Raw genomic sequence first — 24,252 nt, 5'->3', positions numbered from 1 at the left:
ACCCATTAAGGAACACATCCATGAGTTCAGGAGAGTTGTGGGAAGGCTACCCACTTTGCTGGAAGGCCTAAGCCTGGATAAGCAAATTGCCCAAATAACGGCCTATTGGGACATCCCGAACCGACTCTGAGTGGTTCTGAGTAGCCATAAAAGTTGATGGCGGATTGTGCGCCAAAGATATGAGAAAACAACTGGACACCAAGAAGAGAGGACAATCAGGCCAGAGACTATCCGACTGATAGGAGGCCACAGCATCACAACTGGCCCCAAGACCAACTCTCCCATGAAGCCAGCTGTAATACTACAGATGCGGAGGGATAGGCCACATTGCATCGGCATGCGTCCTAAAACTGGGGGTTAGAGCAAAAAGACTGGCCCACTGATCAGGTTCAAACAGGTCGATGTGTCCCTATGGGGGGGAGCCTACGCCACCCACCTGACTAAACCAGTGAAGCTAGAGCTAGTGAACCACTTGGAAACAATATAATTTGTAATAGCCCTCAAAATTACAGACGTGGTCATACTGGGGTTCTCCTGGCTAGCCAAGTGGGGCCCAACCATCTGGTGGCAAGGGGGCAACCAGAGGCTGAGGATAGCAAGAGGGCCCCAACCCCCTCTGCACCAGCAAACAGGAGCATTGCCCATGCAGGAAAACTCCCCAAAGGGCCCAGCAGAATAATTGGCAGCCACTTCTGACAAAACCCCAAAGGCCAATCAGATCCCTGGAGAATATCAGGACCTTGCAGAAGTGTTCAGCAAGGCCAAGTGCGGCGCCCTACACCACCACCACCCTATTGCAAGATGGACTGTGCCATCCAAATCATCCCTGCGGTAAAACTACCCAAACCCAAACTGTACATCATGACAGCCCGGGAAATTCAAGAAATGCACAAATACATAGACAAAAACCTAGCAAGGGGGTTCATTGAGCCAGCCAAGCTACAGGTTGCAGCCCTAGTCCTATTCAAAGAAAAAAAGATGGAACCATGAAATTATGCATGGGTTTTAGAGGAATAAACTGAGTATGTGTACACAACCTATACCCCCTCCCTCACATGAAGGACATTAAGTCTCATCTAGCCAAGGGAAAAGTCTTTACTAAATTAGACCTCAAAAAAATATACTACTGAGTCCGCATTAGGGAGGGAGATGTAAGCAGTTAATAAATGAGGTGCTGCACAAGCACCTTTATAAGGGCATTCTTATCTACTTGAACAACATCCTCATCTACACTGTGACCATGGAAGACCACATACCCCTAGTCCATCAGGTACTGGAAAAACGTCTGGCATTAAATCTGTATGTCAAGCTGTCAAAATGTAAATTTCACCATGCACGGCTAGACTACCTGGGCTACTGAGTATCAAATGAAGGTATAGAGATGGACCCAACCAAAATACAAGCCATCCTAAGCTGGCAGCCCCCTCGCACATGCATACAGCTACAAAGCTTCCTAGGATTCACAAACTTTTACAGGCAATTCATCCCCTCCTTCGTGAAGATTGCCAAACCCATGACAGACCTCCTAAAGACAGGGGGCCCAGGGACAAAGCCCTATATGGGACACCCCCTACAGTGGGACCTAACCTGCCAAAAGGCATTCGAAACACTAAAAGAACGTTTTGCAAAGGAACCAGTGCTGAAGCATCCTGACCTAATGAACAAGCCTTCATTATTCAAGCAGACGCCAGCAACATGGCAGTGGGAGCAGTGCTACTCCAAAAAACTCCAAAGAAACAGCCAAGGAAAACTACAGCCCTGCGCCTACACCTCCCACAAACTCACGGACACAGAGAGGCTTTGGGCCACATGGGAAAAAGAGGTCTTTGCGGTAAAATGGTCACTGCTAACCTGGCACCACCTGCTGGAGTGGGGGGGGAGAAATGTTTGAAGCCTGGACTGACCACAAAAATCTGGAGGCCCTTAGGACCCCATGGAAACTATCACCCAAACAAGTCCGCTGGGCTCAATATTTCAACTGATTCAATTTCATGCTAAAACACATCCCAGAGGGGAGGAATTTCCTAGCTGACGCCCTCTCCCACATGCCCCAGTACAAATGCAAATGGGAGGAGGTAGTAGATACCATTATCCCCGCTACCCAAACAGCCGTCCAAGTGACCAACAGACAGCAACACCACAACCAGCAAGACCAACAAGCAATCTAACCATGAAATTCAAAACCGAACTACTAGCAGATCGCTGGTTCCATGACAACCAACACATCTTGACAAAAAGAGGACCTAGCATGAAAGGGGATGAAACTCTACATCCCAGAGTCCCTACACACATTAATCCTCCAGAGGAGCCACGACACCAAATCAGCGGGCCACTTTTTTATTTATAATTCAAGGTGGTAAACATACCGAAAGCTCCTACTTTTATTCTCCACAGCAATCCTGTGAGCTGGGTTGAGAGAAAATGATTGGCTAAAGACACCCAGACAGCTTTTATGCCTAAGAGATGCCTAGAATACACAGTCTCCTGGCTTCTAGTCAGCATCAGTGCAAATAAAGGTTATATGTGAGACAGATAACAAGTATTTCATCATAAAAATAGTAACATATTCAAAAAATGATACCTGTTAAGACTGGTATCAGTCTGAGATAGGCTGAAACCTTTTGTTTTATGTAAGTACAGTAGTATCACTTTCAATTGTACTGGTGAAGTTTCTTTGTTCCAGAATGGCTGCTTTGGAATCTATAATGGAATATCTTGGGAGATTAAAATACAGCCATGATTCATGAAAGCATATGCCTTTTAATTATAATTTATTAGTATGAAAAGATGTCATCTGACTCTTCCTGATTTTCGGCTATCATAGACCAACACAGCTTTCTTTCTGCAATATATTCAAGGAAGAAGATACAGCATGATCAAGAAGTTTTTGACAGGGCTATCCTTTGTGCACTTATTCACACTTCCCTGCATCAATAGGGAAAAAAAAACACATTCACAAAGCAGAAACCACAAATTTTTTTAACCTGAAGAAAAGTCACCCTGTTTATTTATCCAGAAGCTTCTATCTATCTCCTGCATTCAGCACTTCTAGCTTTGCATTATTCACAACAACCAGGGCTGTTAATTACACCGTCTCAAGTTGTAATTACTTAATTAAGCAACAGAAAAGATTGATTTGACCACAGTGCAAGCATCACAGAAGTTCTTCTGCAAGGAATAATCTGACTGTGACATTATGAAAGATAAAATGTCTGCTATTTCAGTGAACTTAAAGATAGAGATATAAAGATTAGATGTTTCAACCAGCCTATAACAGAGAAATGTTAATCATCAGAGATTACACTGCCACTCCTCTAAAACAAAGCAACTACAGTTTAAAGAATCTTAATTATACGAACTGCGTCAAGCTTTTTCACATAGTTTCTCTCCATTGAAATTTCATAGTGCAATCTACAGTATATTCCACCTCTGTACAATGAATGCATAAATAGAACCCACGTAACCATACTAGTACCCAGAACTTAAATGTGGGACACAGAAGAATCCCTATTGTATGTCAGAAATGAAAGTGTTTTCCCTTTCCCTGAATTGGCATTATGCATTTTTAATTTTTTTAATTAACTAGATAAAACAAAAGCAAAAACAAAGAATGCACAAAATTATAAAAGAAGAAAAAAAGGAAAGCATATAAAATGCATGTATGTATATTGCAAACAAGGGAAAGGCAAATAGTAGTACTTTAATATTCTTTGTGTAAAAATGCAACCTAGGCATCAATGAGAGGTTCTGAGACCAAGTCCTTATTCATAGTCAAGTTCCATTTTACATATTTAATTCAGTACATCCAACTACAGAAACTTTCCTTTCTGGATCAGAGATGGGAGAAAAAATAGATTTTCTTAAGGGAATCATCTTGCTTAGAAGAATCTATACATAGTCTCTGAATTGCCAATTCATAAAATGGGAATTTAAAAAGTTGGATTTGTCAAGGTTGCATTTTATGATAATGGACATCAGCAAGAAATAATCTACCTTTGTTTGCACCAAGTTTTTTATGAATTTTTGTTTGTTTATTTATTAAAATCTAAAAAAGTCTAAGCACATTCCTATACAGTACCTGAATGAAAGAATAGGAAGAAGATGGTTTCAAAACATTTTTTCACTTGCAAGGGCCAACCTGTAGTCAGTTTCCTAAAGTAATTTCCCTTGAACTTCTAGTCTTTCCTCTGATCTTCTAGTAAGGCAGTATATACAAGAATATGAGTGGGAAGGAAGCAAAGAGGGAATACGTCATCATGTAAATACCATAATTTACGTATTTGTGTCATTCATAAAGCCATACAATAATGGCATTCAGATATTGATATAAAGGTATAGTACTTAAGGTCAGGGTAGGATTGAAAAATTTCAGCAAACGGTTCGCTGCCCAGTTGATGGCCATGGGGGCTGGGCCTACTTGGCCTCCTGCACAATGGTAGAGGGATGTTTTCGCCCTCTCCAGGCTCCGGAGGCTTTCCTGGAGACTCCAGGAGCTCAAAAACGGCCTCCCCCTGGTTCCGGAGGCCCTCTGAAGGCTGAAAACAGGCCTGTTTCCGTACTTCCTTTGGCCCGTTTTTCACCCTCCCAGAGCCTCCACATGTGCCCTGTACTTACCTGGCATCCAAAATGAGCCACGTGGAGACTCCTGGGAGGGATGTGGCAGGTTGGGAGGGAGGGGTCAGCCAGTCTTTGGAACAACCGGTTTGGCGAACCAGATTAAAATTAACATCTGATTTTCCTGAACTAGTTCAAACCGGCTGAATCCCACCCCTGCTTAAGGTGCTCTCCAAGAAACCAGGAGACTGAATTCTAGTCCCAATTTAATCCTGAAAGCTGGCTTGAGCCAATCACTTTCTCCCAGCTCAACCTATCTCAAAAGATTGCTGTCGAAAAAATAGAAGAGGAAAGGAAATTAGGTATATTTCCCACCTTAAATTATTTATAAAAATAATAAAAAAATTAAAGATTAAAAAAAGAAATAAAATAAAAATAAAATGGTAATGTGGCCCATTTATAATTATTGTGACATCATTGTGGTTTCTTATGGATACTATTAAGAACTCATTTTTTCTCACATCTCAAAGCGCTTGTAGTTAAAAATATAAAGAATTAAAAGTATCAGAACACTGAAAAACATAACATGTGCCTCAGTATTCAAGCTAGTAATCTTGCTAAGTATCTTTATGTATATTAATATGACCCAACTATGACCCAAAAAGAGAAAAATAACATTTAAATTTGCTCCTCTAAACGGATATAAATTTTGTACTGTAAAAGCCATAGTGATTTGGGATTATTTATTAGAGATATTATGTTTATAAATTATCCTTCCATCCAATAAATAGGTGAGGTAATATTCCATCTCTTTGAAACTGAAAAACATAGACATGTTTTAATCCATTAGATGTTCAGAAGAAAAATGCAATTGCCTGTCTACAAAACTTAATGGGGAACCTAATTTTGAATTCCAAATCGCACATACTTGTTTTTGTTTCTCCATCCCCCTAACTACGAAATAAGGATCTTAAATGTAATAATAATAGGTTCCAGGCAAGTTCATGTGAATTGAACACAGTTTTTTAATATGATGGGCCCAACTCATTTATTGGAATTCAGTAACAACATAAAATAGGAATAGAAAAGTATGACACTATAGATGTTGCCAGACCACTTAAACACAGCTAGAATCCAGCAATACTTAGGTAATTAAATATTGCCCAACTCTGATATCAAAACTCTATTTAGCTTCCAGCATATCTAATTTTAGAATGCATTCTTGTACAAGAAGTATACAAATACACAAATTAGAACATGGAATAGAATTGATTGCTTAAAATAATCTTTTTTCATAGCATTTCAAATTAACTAATAAGATTTTGATTTTAAAACCCAACCTTACCCAAAATATTTGTTTATGAATATGTGTATCCTTGAAGGCTCAATTATCCTGAACCAAATATTTCCTCAGTTCTTGTTAGTTTGAAAGTTGTTATCTATCTTTTCTTAAATGCAGTTATTCTGGCTGAACATGTCTATTTCTATTGTGGAGGACTGGGGGATTTTTTCCTACAATACTCCTCAGGTTTTAGCAAATCTGAGCTCTTAACACTACCGTACATTGCCCAGGAGGATCATAATTTTTTGTGGAGATCTCAGTGTTAATCCTTAGAGTTTCCAGTTAAAATAATAAGATAATTAGTGGTGGACTTCAAATAATTTAACAACCAGTTCTCTGCCCTAATGACCGCCTGGATAGGTGTGGCTGGGTGGTCATGTGACTGAATGGGCATGGCCAACTTGTTGTCACTCACATCGAGGGGCGCTTAGCCTCACCTGGCCTCTCATGACCATGGGGATGCTGCAACAGTCGTAAGTGTGAAAAACAGTCACAATGGCACTTTTTTCAGTGCCATTGTAACTTTAAATAATCACTAAATGAACTGTACAAGGATTACCTGTATAAAAATAAAAAAAGCTTCTTTGCTTGCAAAAAGTTGCCCTAAATACCAATCATTAGATTACAAATGGGGGAAATACACACTGAAGATCAATGAGTCACAGCTGTCATGGAAAGCTAAACCATTCTGTCTGAATACCTTCCTTTTCCTCAGCAATACCTGCAACCCAGAGTTACAAATCAGGCAGGGTTCCAGAGCACATTGAGGAATTAAAATAGTTAAAATACAGCCAACTCTTGCTCATAAAGTGAAACCCTTTAGCAGAGAGGTCATTTAAGCTCTCCAAAAAGTGGGTGGGCATATTTGGGCTTCAAAATGCCCAGCTAAAGAGACAAATTAACAAATTAACTTATTGAGTGAGGGCTAATCCCATTCTGTCTTTGTTCAGACCTTGCTGCAGGGAATTTTTGTCTATGAATATAGCTATCTATCTCTTTATCTCTTAAGTGCTGACATCTGCTGTGGGCTATTAAGGAAGGTGGGGGCTGCTTTCTCCCTCTAAGAAAACATATTTCTCCATTTCTCATCCAGGGAAATATATTCTTCCTTTTTAATATTTCTCAAAATATTTTATTCTTCTAGGAGAGGGGTGGGCACTAACTTTTTACAATTGGTGCCATGTTACTATGCCATATTATCATGAGAGCAAACTATAACAATTTGGAAGGAGGATCCACTTATTATCAGTGAGCAATCATGTAGTTTGGCCACTCTAAAGCAATGCAAGAGACTCCTGTCCCAAAGATGCTTTTTCAAGAGGCAGCTGGACTTTCTGGAAACCAAGGAAGTCCAGTTGCCTCTTGAAAAAAGCACTTTTGGGACAACCATGACCTGGATGACTGAAGAATCCACATAGACAAGAGACTCCTGTGCTCAGTGAACTGACAAAGCACACAGGAGAAGCAATCATTAGATCCATTTGCACCACTTAAAGATACCATCTGGTCTCACTCACCTCACAAGATATCCTAAGGTAATTATCCATATTTAAGGAAAAATCACATGCCCTCAGAAAGGCAGTAAAAAAATCAGACATAATGCCAAGCTTGCATCCTACCTCTCAGCCATTTCTTCTATGGCTATGCCAACCCTTCTGTAAATAGCTGTTCAAGCCCCAGGAATAAAAGTACCACAAAAAACTCTGGAGGGGGGGGGGTAATCCGGAGAAGCTCAGCTACAGACAGAAAATCTGGGCATACTGCCAAGAACCCTTAAGGCTGTTACAATGTAACAAAGCTTAACCCAGAGGCAGTTTCTGAAAACACTTAAAGGAGCAGGGGCAGCAATTAAGATAAGAATTAGGCTAGAAATACAGGCACACTTGAATCTTTCCTTCCTGTGTTCCTTGCAGGATTAGCCCTGTAAAGTGGGAAAATATTTCTTCCAACAACCGGTTCTCCGAACTGCTCAGAAAATTGACATATGGTTCAGGAGAACCTGTGCGAACCAACAGGATCCCACCACTGCTTATACTTTGGTGATAGTTGTTTTATTCAGATAAGCTCCAACTGAACTATTTGAAAGGCTTCCACTTTAACCCTAATTTGGGAGAAGCCTGATATCCATATCTATCCATAGCTCTTCATACCCATCATATCTATGAGGTAAGCTAGCTCAGGAAACAGACCCCTCAGCTTTGACCTTACAGATATAGTCCAGTAAGTAACAGAATGTTGAAAGCCTGTGTGTATTCCCTTCCTTTCCCCTATATCCCATAGTTAGGATGGAGCCAATTCCAATTTCGTTTTTGTACCTTTCTGCTTTCCCCAGTTTAAAGCATGGTTTTGTTTTTGTAACTACAAAATTTCTCCAAAATTATCTCTGTCAGTCTCTGAACCACCAAGCAGATTATACAGTCTTTTTCTAGAATAAAGCTAAAAGGGGCCTCATAGTTCTAGTCCAAACCTAAGGATAATGTTAGAATTTGAAGGTCAAAATTTGAGTTTAGTTGGCATGGGCTTTTACGGTATGATAAAGTTATTTTTGTAGATTTTGAAAATAATTATATGAGAAATGCCATATTAGGAATATGGAATAAAAATAAACCAGGTTGTGCCTGAAAATACCTTTACCAGTCTCAGCATAACAAGCATTTTACTGAAAAGAAAAAACAGGCTAACATATCAGGACTTAGTAACACAGGAAATGGACAGTTTAAAATTGTTCAAGAGAATTTGAAAGACAGAATTTGAAAATGAATCACATCTGCAAACCATAAACATGTGATAGCAAAAAATGTATAAACGTTTAATAAATTTGAAGTAGAAGATGAACAAGTTAAAGACTGTATGATAAAATGGCCTACAAATTTTGGTTATAATATATAGATAAATGGGAGAAAATGTGGATAAAATTCAAATTGTATTATAGTTTAAGAGATAACTTTTACAAAATCACATACCAATGGTATATGATACCAAATGAATTATGTAAGATGTACACTATTAACGTACTTCTAGTCAAAGTTGGAAATATGAAAAAAGTAAAGGTGCATTTTATCATGTTTGGTGATCTTCTGAAAAAGCACAAAAGTGACATAATAAAGAAAACATGGATGTGATGATATAAGGAAGATTATAATAATTATAATCATTAATATTAATACCGGAACTCTTTTTATTGGGATTGCAGATAGTCAGAAAAGACACTGACAACATTATTTTATATATGGTAACTGCAGCAAGATTATTATATTCACAAAGATAGAGAAATAGTAAAAGAATCCCAATAGAGGAATAGATTGTGAAGATGGTAGAACTAGCAGAGATGACAAAAGTAATCTGTTTGGTCAAGGACAGAACAATAAACAGTTTTATCTTTAATGGAAATCTGTAATAGACTTTTTGCTTGAAAATAAAAAAAGTGAAATAGTGATTTCTGGATTTTATGACTGAAAAAATATTAAATAAGAGGCTGAAGGGATTATTGTAATATTAAGGAGGGATAATGAGTTTGTAACTGCTGTACCTCAGTGGGGTGGGATGATACAATTTCCTGAAAAAATCTTTTCTACTGCTTAACAGTTCCTACAGAACTAACAGAAAATGCCAACCCATTGATGATTGTCCTTCTAAGACAGTGTTTCTCAACCTTGGTAGCTTGAAGCGCTGGCTGGGGGATTCTGGGAGTTGAAGTCCACCCATCTTCAAGCTTCCAAGGTTGAGAAACACTGTTCTAAGACAATAGAAAGAAGGTCATTCCCTCTTTTCAATTCTTTAGATACTTGAAAATTACTTCACATATCCCCCTCTATCTTCTCTTTGAAGACTAAAAATAGCAAGTACTATAACCATTCCCCACTGAATACGATTCTAGGTCCAACAGGTGTTTTGAGAGCTCTCCTTTGAACTCATCCTTATGGTAGCCAGATTTACATGTATCCCTTTACATTTACGTTTACATTTATCCCTATCAAATTTCCATGTTTATTTCAGCCAGCTATTCAAGCTGGCATAATTTTGTGTCATCTGCATATTTGATGCAATCCTTTCAATCAAGACATTAATAAAAATGTTGAGAAACACAGGGCCCAGCATAAAAGCCTTGGTATTCATTTTGACATTACCATCCAAGCTGATGTAGCACTTTTCATGAATACTGGGTTCAATCATTCAATTAATTATGAGTTAATCTTAACAGCTGCATCATGTAGCCCATATTTTACCATTGTGTTAATGGGAATTCGAGCCAGTTTGGTGTACTATGTGGTAAGGCATCATGCTAGAAACTGAGAGACCTGGTACTGTCTTAGGCAGAAAACCTACTGGCTGATCTTGGGCCAGTTACTTTCTCTCAGCCCTAGAAAGGAGGCAATGGCAAACCACTTCTGAAGAATCTTGCCAAGAAAAACTGTAGAAACTCATCAGGGCTTTTCTCCATGATTGAAGAAGAAGAAAAAGTGAGAATATCATTTGCTGAGTTATTTGCCAGAATCAAATTATACTATGTCCATAGTATTTCTCCAATCTATTAAATTAGTAAATTCTGTCAAAAATATCATCATGCACTGAAGCTTATAGTCTAAAAAGGGCAAATCATAAAAGAAAAAATAATGGCAGAAAAAAGCCACAAGAGTATTCTGGTACCAATTGTTAAGGATTTTAGTTTATCTCTCTGGAATCAATGACCAATGAAAAGGCAAAACCTAAGGAAGGTAACTTCTCAGAAAGGTTCACAGTGTCAAACCCTTTGAGGCTGGAAAAGAACCATTTGGATTTCTGGAATGAACTTACTGCTAGTATTCTAATAGAATGAAATTTATTTTATTTATTTATTTATTTATTTTATTTCTATACCGCCATTCTCCCGAAGGACTCAGGGCGGTATACAGCCTAATTAAAAACACAAAGACAGACAAAATTTAAAAATAATTAAAATTATTAAATAATAGGCCCAATTTATAAAACCCCAAATTTAAAATCCCATTTAAAACCAATTAAACTCTTTACATTGATAGCCCAGCCTGGCAGAACAACATGGTTTTGAGGGCACAGCGAAATACACGGAGATCAGAGATTTTACAAATGTCTGAGGGCAGTTCATTCCAAAGGGCAGGGGTTCCCACAGAGAAGGCCCTCCCCCTGGGTGTCGCCAGCCGACATAATTTGGCTGATGGCACCCTGAGGAGACCCTCTCTGTGGGAGCGAACTGGCCGGTGGGAGGCTACTGGTGGCAGAAGACGGTCTCAAAGGTATCCAGGTCCAATGCCATGGAGTGCTTTAAAGGTGGTAACCAACACCTTGAATCGCACCCGGAAGACCACTGGGAGCCAGTGCAGCTCGCGCAGGAGGGGTGTCACATGGGCACAACGAGTTGCACCCATAATCACCTGCGCGGTCGCATTCTGGACCAGTTAGAGCCTCCAAGTGCTTTTCAAGGGGAGCCCCATGTAGAGAGCATTGCAGTAGTCCAGTCGGGAGGTGACAAGGGCGTGAGTGACTGTGCGCAAGGTGTCGCGGTCCAGAAAGGGCCGCAACTGGCGGATCAGGCGAACCTGATAAAAAGCCCCCCTGGCCACGGCCGTCATATGTTCTCCTAAAGACAGCCATGCATCCAGGAGGATGCCCAGATTGCGGGCCCTCTCTGTGGGGGGTAAAGACTCACCCCCAATAGTCAGTGATGGCACCAGTTGACTATATCACGGCGCCGGGAACCACAGCCACTCGGTCTTGGAGGGGTTGAGTCTGAGCCTATTTCTCCCCATCCAGACCCGCACGGCCTCCAGGCAGCGAGACATCACATCAAGGGCATCGTTGGGGTGGTCTGTGGTGGAGATGTACAGCTGAGTATCATCAGCGTACAGATGGACTCTCACCCCAAAACCACGGATGATCTCACCCAGCGGCTTCACATAACTGTTGAACAGAAGGGGCAAGAGGACCGACCCCTGCGGCACTCCCCATGCAAAGTGCCTCGAAGTCGACCTCTGCCCCCCTGTCAACACAAACTGTGAGCGGTCGGAGAGGAAGGAGGAGAACCACCGTAAAATGGTGCCCCCTATTCCTAACCCCCTCAGCCACTGCAGCATGATACCATGGTCGATGGTATCAAAAGCCGCTGAGAGATCTAACAGGACCAGGACAGAGGAGCAACCCCTGTCCCGAGCCCTCCAGAGATCATCCACCAACACGACCAATCCGTTTTGTGTTGTACCACTGCCTGAAGCCTAACTGGTACAGGTCCAGATAGATAGCTTCATCCAGGTGCCTGGGCAGTTGTCATGCCACCACACTCTCAACAACCTTCGCCACAAAATGAAGGTTGGAGACCGGACAGTAGTTGGCTAATTCAGCCGGGTCCAGGAAAGGCTTTTTGAGGAGGGGCCGCACCACCGCCTCTTTCAAGACAGCGGGAAAGGCACCCTCACTCAGAGAAGCAGTTATAATCCTCTGGAGCCAGCCTTGTGTAACCTCCCAGGAGGCCAGTACCAACCAGGAGGGACACGGGTCCAATAAACATGTGGCGGCACTAATCCTACCCAGAACCCTGTCCACATCCTCGGGAGCCACAGGATCAAACTCCTCCCAGATAATATTCTCAAGACCTACCCTCGTCTCCTCCCCTGGACTCACCCAGTCAGAGTCCAAGCCTTCCCAAATCTGAGCAACTTTATCATGCAGGAATTGCACAAAATCCTCAGCTTGACCCTGCAAGGGATCTTCCCACACTCCCCCCCGAAGAAGGGAGTGGGTCACCCTAAACAAGGTGGCTGGGCGGTTCTCTGCAGATGCGATAAGAGTGGAAAAATAGTTAGATTTTGCCGCTTTTATCGCCACTAGGTAGGTCTTGATATAAGACCTCACCAGTGTCCGGTCGGAATCGGATTGACTAGTCCTCCAAATGCTCTCTAGGCATCTTTTCCGACGTTTCATCTCTCTCAGCTCCTTGGAGAACCAAGGAGCCAATTGAGGTCGGCATCGGGTCAGAGGCCGCAAAGGCACGACACGGTCCAAAGCCCTGGTGACCGCCCTCTCCCAGGCGGCCACCAGGTCTTCAGTCGAGTCATGTGCCAGGGTCTCAGGAAATGGCCCAAGCTCCATCAGGAACCTTTCAGGATCCATCAGGTGCCTGGGACGGAACCATTTAATCAGTTCCGTCTCCTGCGGCGGGGGGAAACGGCAGGAAAGTCCAAGCGAAGAAGAGAATGATCTGTCCATGACAAGGGTTTAATGTCTAAATCCCCTCTACCAAGATCATTCAACCACTGACCAGAGACAAAAATCAAGTCCAGAGTGTGTCCCCCTGTGTGAGTGGGGCCCTGAACTAATTGGATCAGGTCCATGGCCGCCATGGAAGCCATGAACTCCCAAGCCACCTCTGACGCCTCACCTGCAGATGGCAGGTTGAAATCCCCCATGACAATAAGTCTGGGGGTATCAACCGCCACCCCAGCAATAACGTCGAGCAGCTCGGGCATGGTTGCCACCACATGGCAGGGAGTCAGGTACGTAGTCAGCAAACCCATCTGCCTCCCATGGCCCCACTTCACGAGGAGAGACTTACATCCAGCTATCTGAGGAACAGTGGTCTCCCTCGGACTAAGACTTTCCCTAATAATCGCCGCCACTCCCCCACCCCTCCCCTGGGCCCTTGGCTGGTGAAATGCACAGAAACCTGGTGGGCACATTTCAACGAGGGGAAACCCCCCCCCATGGCCCAACCAGATCTCTGTAATATCTGCCAGGTCTGCACCCCCCTCCAAAATAAGATAAGTAATAAGAAAGTAAAGGTTCTCTGAGTTTATGGATTGGTTTCCGAATGTTTCATTACCAGGCTAGGTAACATCTTCAGTGGAGTAAGGGGATGTCAGTGTCAGTGTTCTGTTTATAAGGACTTAGGTATGGGTGTGTCAAGTGAGGGTCTTGTGACAGCTGTGAGTCAGCTGTGAGTCATCTCCGATTCTTGTAATGGGTCTTGTGATAAGGAGATTGCTTCAGGTTAGGGTTGTTGGGAAGTGAATTGCTGGTGTGTGTGAGGGGGGGAAATTGCATGAGTTGGTTGAATATCAATGCTGAGCCCTTCACACCTAAGCCCTTATAAAGAGAACACTGACACTGACATCCCCTAAACTCCACTGAAGATGCTACCTAGCATGGTAATGAAATGTTCGGAAACCAATCCATTAGCATGGAGAACTAGCCTTCACCCTCATCCTACACCTGAGCTACAGATATTTGCCACTATAGCAAATATAATAGAATTTTGAAAGCCTTCCAAAGCAGTTCTCCATCTCAGTTTATATGCAGCATCATAAAGGTGGACTTACTTTCTTGATATATGTTATCCCCTGCCCTCAACTAAGGATTTTTTTGTAACAGTCCAGTTCTCTTGTGTAAAGGTCTTGCTCCATCTTCCATATACCCGGACTCTGTTAGACAGCTCATCACAATAACAGGCCTACCTTCTTCCTTCTCCTGTGCCACATTTAGAGGTGTTACATGGCTATACTAGTCAAACATAAAATGCAATATTTGGACACAGTTCCACAAGGAAATATATTGTAATTTCATAATATCAAATGTCTAATCTTTACAGCTCTGAAGAGATATGTGAGTCTGAAGAAATCTTAGGGGAGAAAAACATTGGCACTAAATTAGACTTCCATTTGCCAATGAAAGCTTCCTCAAATTACCTCAGATTGCTCCTGCAAACACTAAAAAACTTAAGTGGCCTATCTTATTAATGCCAATAGTCTAGCAACCAATACGTTAACATTGTTAAAGGTTTTGGCTGCATTCCTACTATACAATTGAATTCAGTTATAATATGCTACGTAAAGACAAACTGCACTGTAACAAATAAGAAATGCATTCAAAAATGAGTAAGCATAGTACATGATGCAGGTCAGGTCAGCTCAAGTAATAAGCTTGGTTGAAATGAAAATTTATATTTCTACTGTGCACACATTTGACTTTCTGCTTAAGACAAATAGAACAAACGGCAAAAATAAGCAAGCATTCTCAATTTGTATTATTTCCATGGCTGCAAACTCTTTTTACTTATTCTACAGTTCATATGTGTTCTATACCAAAGGAAGACATTTTATTCCCACCAAGTTTTTATGAACTACTTGTCATTGCCATACAAGATACATAGTGGAGGTTGAAGTCAGAAGTATCTTGAAGACAACAAGCTTACCTACCTCTTTTCTATTTTAAAAGCCAAAGTATTTCTGAATATAGGAGATCTATACATTTAAGTATGGATTTAATATACAGTAATCATAAGAAAAATATATATAAGGATGGATTTCCAAGTTTTCTCTCATCCAAATACAATTCTCTCATCCAAGCACACTCTTGGTATTAAACACTGCTTGAAAAGAAAAACACTGAGGAGGCAAACTTCAGGAAATTAAATTTCAGTTGGAGAGAGGATCCTGCATTCCTCATGCAGCCATATTTTATTATTAAAAATGTATTTTGATGACTTTCATATATTGGTCATGTTATATATTGGTCATATAGTTTGGTCATGCTAGTTTGGCTCTCACAGGTTGGGAAAACACAAAAGACCTATAGAAAAAGGCGATCAGATTGTTAGCTCTGGATTGCCTCAATGGAAGCAATCTTTTTTGGATATGTCAGACACAGGAGAATGGATTAATGAACTTGCCAGAAATAATTGTGAAATCAGTAAAGACAATGTCCTCTTCCCCTCACAGAAATTGCTCTCATGAGAATTACATGCAGATGTACACACCTCTCTTTAAGTTGTTCAATATCAAACAGGATTTCATCTCTCTGTATCCGTGCTCTAGCACTAAGGTTCTCACTCTGTAGGTTTTCCAGATAATCTTCAACTTCTGTTGGGGAAAAGATTGCAAAGAAATAAATAATTAGACTTTATTCAGAAATGTGAACAATATACTGAAAATTATTAAACTGAGGACAAATAAACATAACCTCATTTAAAATAAAGGTGAATGACCATTCATTGACAAAGACAGTAAGAAAAAAACAAAGCTAAATTTATTAATAAATAAAAGAAAGCAAGTTAGAAAACCAGAAGTAAACAAATATTATATGTGTGTAGACAGAGGAAGAAATCTAGTTTGTTGTTATGATATATAATGTCCACAAAAATTCAATATTTCTTGAATTATTTTATCAATCACATTAAAAAAAAAAAAAAAAGAATGCTCCTGAAGGGAGGAAAAGTAAATAAATAAAAATAAAAGGTAGAAACTTATTTTTTTACTTATTTTATTTCCTGCATATGAGATTGCTATCTGAGCCATTTCATCACATATGATCATATATTATTCTACAATAAATAACTGTTTTGCACCACCAAATGTACATATAAAGGGATGACAAGGCTTATTTCTTGGTACATCTACACTTTTTATACTGATAAAAAAGCCAAAGGTACATAATTAATTCTAATTCCTGTGTTATAGTAGATCAACAATAGGATGCAATGTAATAAAAATGCCAATCACTTCTGCAAATTTCTCCAATACACAACTTTTCCCTCACATTTCCACAGATATCAGCCATGTTCATAGGAAATGAGATAGGATGCCTGGACAAAAAAAAATGCAGAGTAGACCAGGAAGAGTGGTACATAAACCATAAAAAATTGAATTACTTTATTTTTACTGCACATCTGTGATCTTATAAAATATCCAGAAAAGACAATACAAGTGAACAAGTTCAGATGCCAACATTTCCCAGGAAAGGAGAAAAACAAAGAAAGACAGAAACAGCCTTGCCCAACCTAAGATTGGTACTTCTCATTCAAATATATATTTAAAAGGTGGGATGGGGAAGGAAGGGTTAGAAAAACTTGTAAACAGAATAAATTAACTATTATATAATTACAAATGTAAGATTCTATTTAAATAGAATTTAACCTATTTAAAGTTGGAAAGACACAGAACGTCATATTTAAAAACCCAATGAAAAAGGTCCTTTGGACTGCCAGTTTAAAAACTGCGCTTTGGATTAGCCCTAGTTTATTGTTAGCCAGAGGACCTTAGAGTTAAAATCTGATGTACTGAAAATACTTTTAAGTATGTTTACTAAATAAATTTCTTTCAGTACTGAATAAACACAGCTTGTCCCCTCACACCTGCCAAGATTAGGAAGTAGTTTTCCATGCAGCCTCAAGCCTTAGCAATTATTCTTTTATAAATTAATTTCTTGTTATTATTCTGATGATGTTGTAAAGTAACACACTCTTACTTACAAATGAACATCTCTATATGTAGGTGAAGTACTTGACAATCCAACTTCTATTTCTGATCTATGTTTTCTAAACAATATGATTACTTCTGATGACATATAAGACAGACATGGTAGCTGACACTGCAGCCTGTTTTTCTAGCTTATATTAATAGAATGTGCCTTCACTATTGGAAGGCCTAGAGACTTTCTGGGTTGTAAAAAATGCGGCAAGTTTGATAATAGGAGAGCATGACATGCAATTAATCTCCATTCATAGCCTGCTCTACTTGTCAGGAAAAGAAGACTCCTTCTTTAGAAGGAGATCTGAAGACTTCAATTAAAAAGAGTCAGCTAACAAGAAAATAATCTAAGCTAAAGGAAAGGTGGCAGGTGCCGAAAATGAGCTGTTTACGAGAAATGTCAGCTCAAAACAATAAAGCACTGAACATTAAAAAGAAGCAAAATGAAATGAGTTGACAGTATCACATCCTCCATTTTAAAAAGGAAAAGAAGACCACATGTTCAGATGGAGAAGATAATTCAGTAAGAAAAAAAAAGTGTTTCTAAACCAGAGCCCAAAATGTTGAAACTTATATTTGAGCTAAAAATCTTTTTAAAAGCTGTTTTTAGTTTCTTGTTTCAACTCTGGCACATATGAACTAACAAGAATGTCCACAAGCCTCTGCAGCTTTCATCTCATTAATTCACACATATGGTGATCAAGTATTTGTCATCAAGTTATAAAGTAACTCTTTAAAATCTTTTCTGACTAAATCCTTGCAATATTCAGTTGGATAAACCAACTGAAAATTAACACTATAGTAGAAATATCAAAAATCAAAACTAACTTAAGTAGGTTGACAAATGAGATGAAGGGAGAAAAAGTTAAATCAATACCATGAAGCTGGGTATAAGCATCAGAAGAGACTAAGTGATACTGCTATTAATTTTTAGAAACTTGCTCATCATTTGTATGTACAATTCTACACACATAGAGAGATATTTTTTAATGTCAAATGTTCTGCAAATGTATGCTAGCATTGCAAACAGACTATAGAATAGCGTTCCAGTTCAAAGTTATGGTCAAACTTTTACCTGAATATAACTTAAAAAGGGAGTGGGGAGAAATATAAATTTATAAATTAAAGGCATTGAAAGTCCTATTTCCTTCAACATGTATCTTTGTAAAGTTGTTTGATTAGCATTCAGAAGACCAAATACCAAAATGAACTAAATGTTACACCTTCTCTAAGGCCTTGTCTAACAAATCCCTTCTTTATAAATCATTAAAATATACCATCATCTGCAACATTTTGATATTAAAAAATTATAAAAGGACTAAGGATCCAGATAAAATTGAAATATTGAAACTTTTACAATAAGATTTTTGGAATGAATTAGAAAAAAATCAATAGCTTTTCTTAGGAAATAGATTCTATTTGGGTTTTTAAGCAAAGATAGGCAATTTCATTATTTCAGAATGGGATACTAGAGCGGACTAAAGTCAGTACTTTATATATTTTCTTTCCCTTTATTATATTCTTATTTTTCTCTATTTTTTTTTCTTTTTTCTTGCATTTTTCCCTCTTTTCTATTCTTTTTTCTTTGTTTAAGTTTAGTTTGTACTACATTTCACTATTATAATTAAAATTCTTAAATGGATGGATGATAATACACATAGCAATAGTTGAGGTCTATTGATGAAATTGTTTATTTGTGTTAAGCATATTTTACAAGATTAGACTTGTCTCGTTTGATGAGCAACTAAATCAGGGGTGTCAAACACAATTTCATTGAGGGCCTCATTAGGGCTGTGGTTGACCTTGGGGGGCCGGGCAGGCAAGGCTGACTGGGTGGGTGTGGCCAGTTGACACCACTCCCCAAACTGCTGGCATGTTTCCACTTTGTATTGGGTAGACCAGGCCAAAGCCACATTGGCCGGATGTTTCTTCTTTGCATTGAGTAGACTGGGCCGAAGCCATCCTGGCCCAATGTTTCCTCTTCGCATTGGGTAGACTGGGCCAAAGCCACCCTGGCCCAATGTTTCCTCTTCACATTGGGTAGACCGGGCGGAAGCCAATGCAGGCCAGTCCCTTACATTTTCCAGGATAGCCCGGGAGGGCAGATCTAACCACATTGCAGGCCAGATTCAGCCCACGGCCTTGTGTTTGACATCCCTCAATTAGGTGGTCAAGATCACCAACCTTATGATCAAATCCATTCCTCACTTCTCTTTCTTTCTTTCTTTCTTTCTTTCTTTCTTTCTTTCTTTCTTTCTTTCTTTCTTTCATTCTTTTTCTGATGCTACAAAAGGGCTTAGTTTAGAGAAATTCTACATAATGGAACAAGTTTGTCACCTACTTCTTACAAGGTCATTGTTTATATAACCCTAAATGAGGCTTGGCTTAAAAAGATTAAGAAACAGAAATGAATAAGCATTAAGCAGTAGTATCCCATGGTTCGAAAATATGTACCCTCCCATTTTAAACAACTGCACCTTGCAAAAATGAAAACATCCAGCATACCCTCCTATATTGTTTATTTTACAGAGATACTTGTAATACTCATCTTTTTTCATTACTTATAAATTGCCCGACTATACAGGGTAATTTTATGTCACCATATCACTTTCTAATTATATTTCTAACACATTATGTTGCTGTTTTATGCAGCACTGTGCAAAATTTGTGGAGAAGTCATTGTTAGAAGTAATCAGACCTAGGTAGCTTATAACTGTCCTGTTGTCCTTAACTCATAGTTATGTAGTACTGTTTATCCTACTATAGCTTGTTATAGTTCTTTTTTGATTGGACCACAGAATATTACATTATTATACACTATATAACATTCCTTAGATGTAGCTTTAATCTTAATTAATCTTGTAACTTCTCAAGTACTTTTACTCTTTTCAAAACTTGCAATCATAGGTTACCATTAATGGCATGATTGTAAACTTTTAAGTCTTTTATCATATATTTGTCAGTGACCAAAACATACCATTATATTATCAATAAAGAAAATACATAAGCATTCTGCAATTTTTGAAAGATTAGATAAGCTAATATTAGGTGCGTTGCAACATTTAAATACATACACACACATACAATCAATGAATGAAATGCTTTGTTATTGTTTTTAATGAATTTATGCAAACAATTTATATAGAATGCAAAATAATAGAATGCAGACACCCTTCCTGTCTTTGAAGGAGTCTGATAGCACTTTTTCCAACTAATAAATGTTACTAAAAGTCATCAAATGCTTGATAGTGGCTTGACTAATGTAGGATTTAAATTGGAAAGAGTTGGGGAAAGGAAATGGAGATAGGTTGATTATGCAGATAAAGGTTATATGTGAGGCAGATTATATGTTACCTTCTCAGTTAAAAACCCATTATTTGTTGAGACCTTTTCAGCCTAAAACATTTTAATGTATGTGAGTTCAGCAACCTTTTTATTAACTGTGCAGTTAAAATCTCATTTTTACAAAAGGATCACTTTAAAATGTGCAAGAGAGTGCCCAGGGAGGTTAAAATGCCCCAATACCACTTTGTCCTTATTTTGAGTAGATGTGTCCTCATATGAACTTGTGTCCATTAATTCTTTTGAGCAAAATTGTCTTATATGTCCTGTAGAGATGCATTGTTAGCAGATGATGACATCTGTCACCCCAAACCATTTATGTACTTGTTGGGACCTGTAATAGTATTTTTGGCTTGATGTGGGGCCAAAGTTGATATTTGGATTTGTTGCAGGGCCTCTGGTAGACTGAATGGCTGCATTAGAATCAGTTTCCATAATATCTCAACTATATTCCAGATTAAAATCCATGTATAAGGTTGGCTCAAATCATTCTGCTTTTGGATGTGAAACAGCAAATGATCACCCAATTACAGTCAAAGTATCTATTAATGAATTTGTTGGGGGATGGGGTTGGAACCACACAAGTACCTCTCTTCTAACAAACTCCACTATATAGCAATTTACCACCTTGATCTCACTGAGCTCAATGGGAGCCCCTGAGAATTTGTAAATAAAAAATAAATAAAATGCATTGGTTCTATCTGAAGGAAGAACATTGGTCTTCCATCATTCTTATTTATTTATCAAATGTATCAACTGCCCATCTTATTACAGGGCAACTCTGGGTGGCTTAGAATATTAAATATTCTTAGTTGGGCACTTGATAAAAGCAATATATGTCAGCACACTTTTCTGCCAATCAGATTAAAAGAATTAAAAGGGAATTAAGGAATGCATGTTAATGTGGCCATAAGGAAAAGCCCTATTTAACCCAATTTCAAATATGTTGGCATTCATTGAACCTACTCCCAAGAAGCATATATAAGAAGCACAGGCAACCCAGAGATCACTACAAGATGGATTGTATCTCCACTGAAGCCATAAGTATTTTTAAGGTCCTCAGGAGAGGGAGTGACAGGTTGATGATCTCACTTAGCAGTAAGTCATATTGTAATCTGAGGATTTTATTATAACAAAAGTTTGGATTCCTTACATTGACTTGTTTTTTAACCTACTCATGCCCAAGTTTCATTTTTGTAATAACCATCATTCAAATATGAGGTGCCTATTTATTTATCAAGCTGCAATTTTAAGTCAGTGTTCCTGCTACGAAATCAGCTTTCCCAAAAGTCAACCATGTGATACTGCTTCATAAGATAATAATTGAATCTACCAATACCTCAATAATAATTAGTGGTTAAAAACAAGATAATATACAATCCACATTGTGTAGCGAGGAGGAGCTGTATTCAAGTTTCTTTAACTAAAGACACCATCTTTTGACCTTTATTTCCCTCATCTGAGTTATAGGCGAAATGCCTAGTTATTGAAAGGAACTTTATAGTTACCTCCAAAGAGTTTCTGGACGTCCTCAGGAAGGATATCTGCTGCAGCTTTCATTAGAGTAAAAAAACAACAAATGAACCAAAACAAAATCTGCTAGGATTTATTGCTTCTTCTACTATTAGCAGTTGCTGAAGGAAAAAGGAAGCAAGGAGATTCAGCAGACTGTACAAAGAAAGGGAAGGTCCTGTTTGTCTCCTTTACAATTGCAAGTCCCTCCTTCTCTAACAGAAAAGGCTGAGCAGGCACCTGTGAAAGAGTCAGAAATGCAGCTGTAATTCAGTTGTTTGGAGGAAGCATTTCCTTCTTCCTCATCACTGTAATCCAAACCATGTTGCCTTGATTAAACTAAAGTGATAGTAAGGATATGTTTTTACTGTCTCTAGCGTGTACAATTTTCACAGAAGTTTGGACTCAGCCCAGAGAAACTTCCGTAGAATATCATAAAAGGGCCCAGCTTTTTAGAAAGGCTGCTTTTTAAGGGCCGGTTGTTTGGATGTATAGTGTTATTTTTTTTTAGCATTAAACCCTAACATCTGGGATGTTTCCTAAATATTACCAAATTAAACTTGTTTATTAGAACAGAAAATCCAACATTCATGCAATAGGGCAGAAAAGACAATTCTGCAAAAACAGGGACTGAATATGTCCTGTTCCCTTGGTTGAACCATCCCATTGGTTCTTCTGCAAAGATTCTCTAACAGATCCACCAAGTAATCTAATTCAAAAATAACCAACACTTGGTGGTAGTGGTGGTGGAGGTTCATTTAAAAAAATTCAACATTTCTTAGAGATGATGTAACTTTCTGTCTTTCAGAGTAGATGAGCTTTAAAAAATGAAATAAATAATAAATAATTTCCTTGAGTTGAGTTTTCTGTCAGACTCAACATTTTCTGAGTATCAGTGCACCAGGGTTTTGCAATTCGTTATGGGATGTTTTTTCAACTTCTCCATCTAATATACCATGTTGGGATTTTTTTGGTGACTCCCTTTCTCAAGCAATAATGAGATCTACTGTAGCTCTGCTTAGTTTCCTGGATCAACTAAGGTCAGCTAGGCCAGGAGTCTCCACCTTGGCAACTTTAAGACTTATGGGCTTCAACTGCCAGAATTCCACAGCTAGCATAGATGGCAGAAGAATACTGGGAGTTGAAGTCCAAAAATCTTAAAGTTGCCAAGATTAGAAACCCCTGAACTAAGTGATCTTGCTTGGAATATGTATCCAATTTATAATATATTTTAATTTATAAAGAGCAGTATAGTTTAAATATAAATTATATATATATCTGTACACGCTCCAAATATCTCTGATATCAGATTTCCTGTGTAGTTAAATATGTCTGATCTTGAAAGTGTCTTTGTAACACATGCTCAAAGCTTTTAACATTGGATATGAATAGAGATTCTTAGTCTTTGCAGTTTACATTTTTAGATTTAAATAGATTAAGAGCAGCAGCAAATAACTTTAGCAAAGTAACACATTTATTGAAAAGCATGTATTTCACAAGACATACTGCTGGTAAGTATGAATATAAATAGGACAAAGACTTTATATTTTAAAATGAGCAGCTGCAGTGAACTAAAGGTAACCCAGTTTTTTAAGAGTTTTGTTTTAGGTTGTTTTTGAGCTTAAAAAGAAAAGGAAAAAGGAAGTGGGTTTATGAATGTATTGCTGGATGGCTCTGAGGTGGTAAAGGTAATATCCTTTCTTAAAAGTTATTATTCTGAGGAAACATGTTCAAACTTCAAGCCTGTGTATCTGTATAAACTAAAGCCAACTCTTCTTCATTAACTTAGAAAATATTGATTTTATTGGTAAAATTCAATAGTTTCAAGCATTTTTAAACTCTGTCACCATATTATTTAGAAATTACTAATCTGCTAATTTGTTATCTATGACTTTGGTATAAACAGGCTTCTCTTTGTTATATTGCATGCATGAACGGTTGTTCCTTATGCATTTAATTTTCTCTTTGTATAGTCCATTTAACTCTGTGGCTTGCTTCACACATCACTGTTTCTTTTAATAGTCATTTATTCAGTAAAGCACAATGGCCATATTTACACATAACACTAATCCATAAAGCAACATGTAAACAACCATTTTGGAGCCAGAGCACATTTGGAAAGTTAAAAGCATCTAGTGGATCATAACATGGTTGCCATTCACAAAATGGCTATGATGGTGAACTAATCACAAAACAAGAGGAAGTAGCTTCACCATTTTTGCAGGTTCACATTGCACATGTTGATGCTTT

General features: G+C 38.6%; 1 protein-coding gene across 3 annotated transcripts in view; it reads right to left on the bottom strand.

Annotated features, from left to right (window-relative positions):
- The window catches only part of SKAP1 (src kinase associated phosphoprotein 1), a 443,107-nt gene that overhangs the window by 400,715 nt on the left and 18,140 nt on the right, over positions 1-24,252 (bottom strand). For 2 of the 3 annotated variants that reach the window (XM_034415557.3, XM_087892076.1), the window contains exons 1-2: positions 21,999-22,129; positions 15,660-15,762 (exon numbers count right to left, since the gene is read on the bottom strand). In XM_034415557.3, coding sequence (XP_034271448.1) covers positions 15,660-15,762; positions 21,999-22,050 — 155 coding nt within the window. In that variant the 5' untranslated portion in view covers positions 22,051-22,129. Of the gene's footprint in view, positions 1-15,659; positions 15,763-21,998; positions 22,130-24,252 lie in introns of those variants that run through there. The other variant, XM_034415558.3, reaches the window with a different exon arrangement.

Source organism: Pantherophis guttatus, chromosome 4 (assembly GCF_059756535.1).
Source record: "Pantherophis guttatus breed Tessera chromosome 4, ASM5975653v1, whole genome shotgun sequence".
Taxonomy (NCBI): domain Eukaryota; kingdom Metazoa; phylum Chordata; class Lepidosauria; order Squamata; family Colubridae; genus Pantherophis; species Pantherophis guttatus.
Note: the sequence above shows the minus strand (reverse complement) of the source record. Positions and strands in the feature narration are given on the sequence as shown.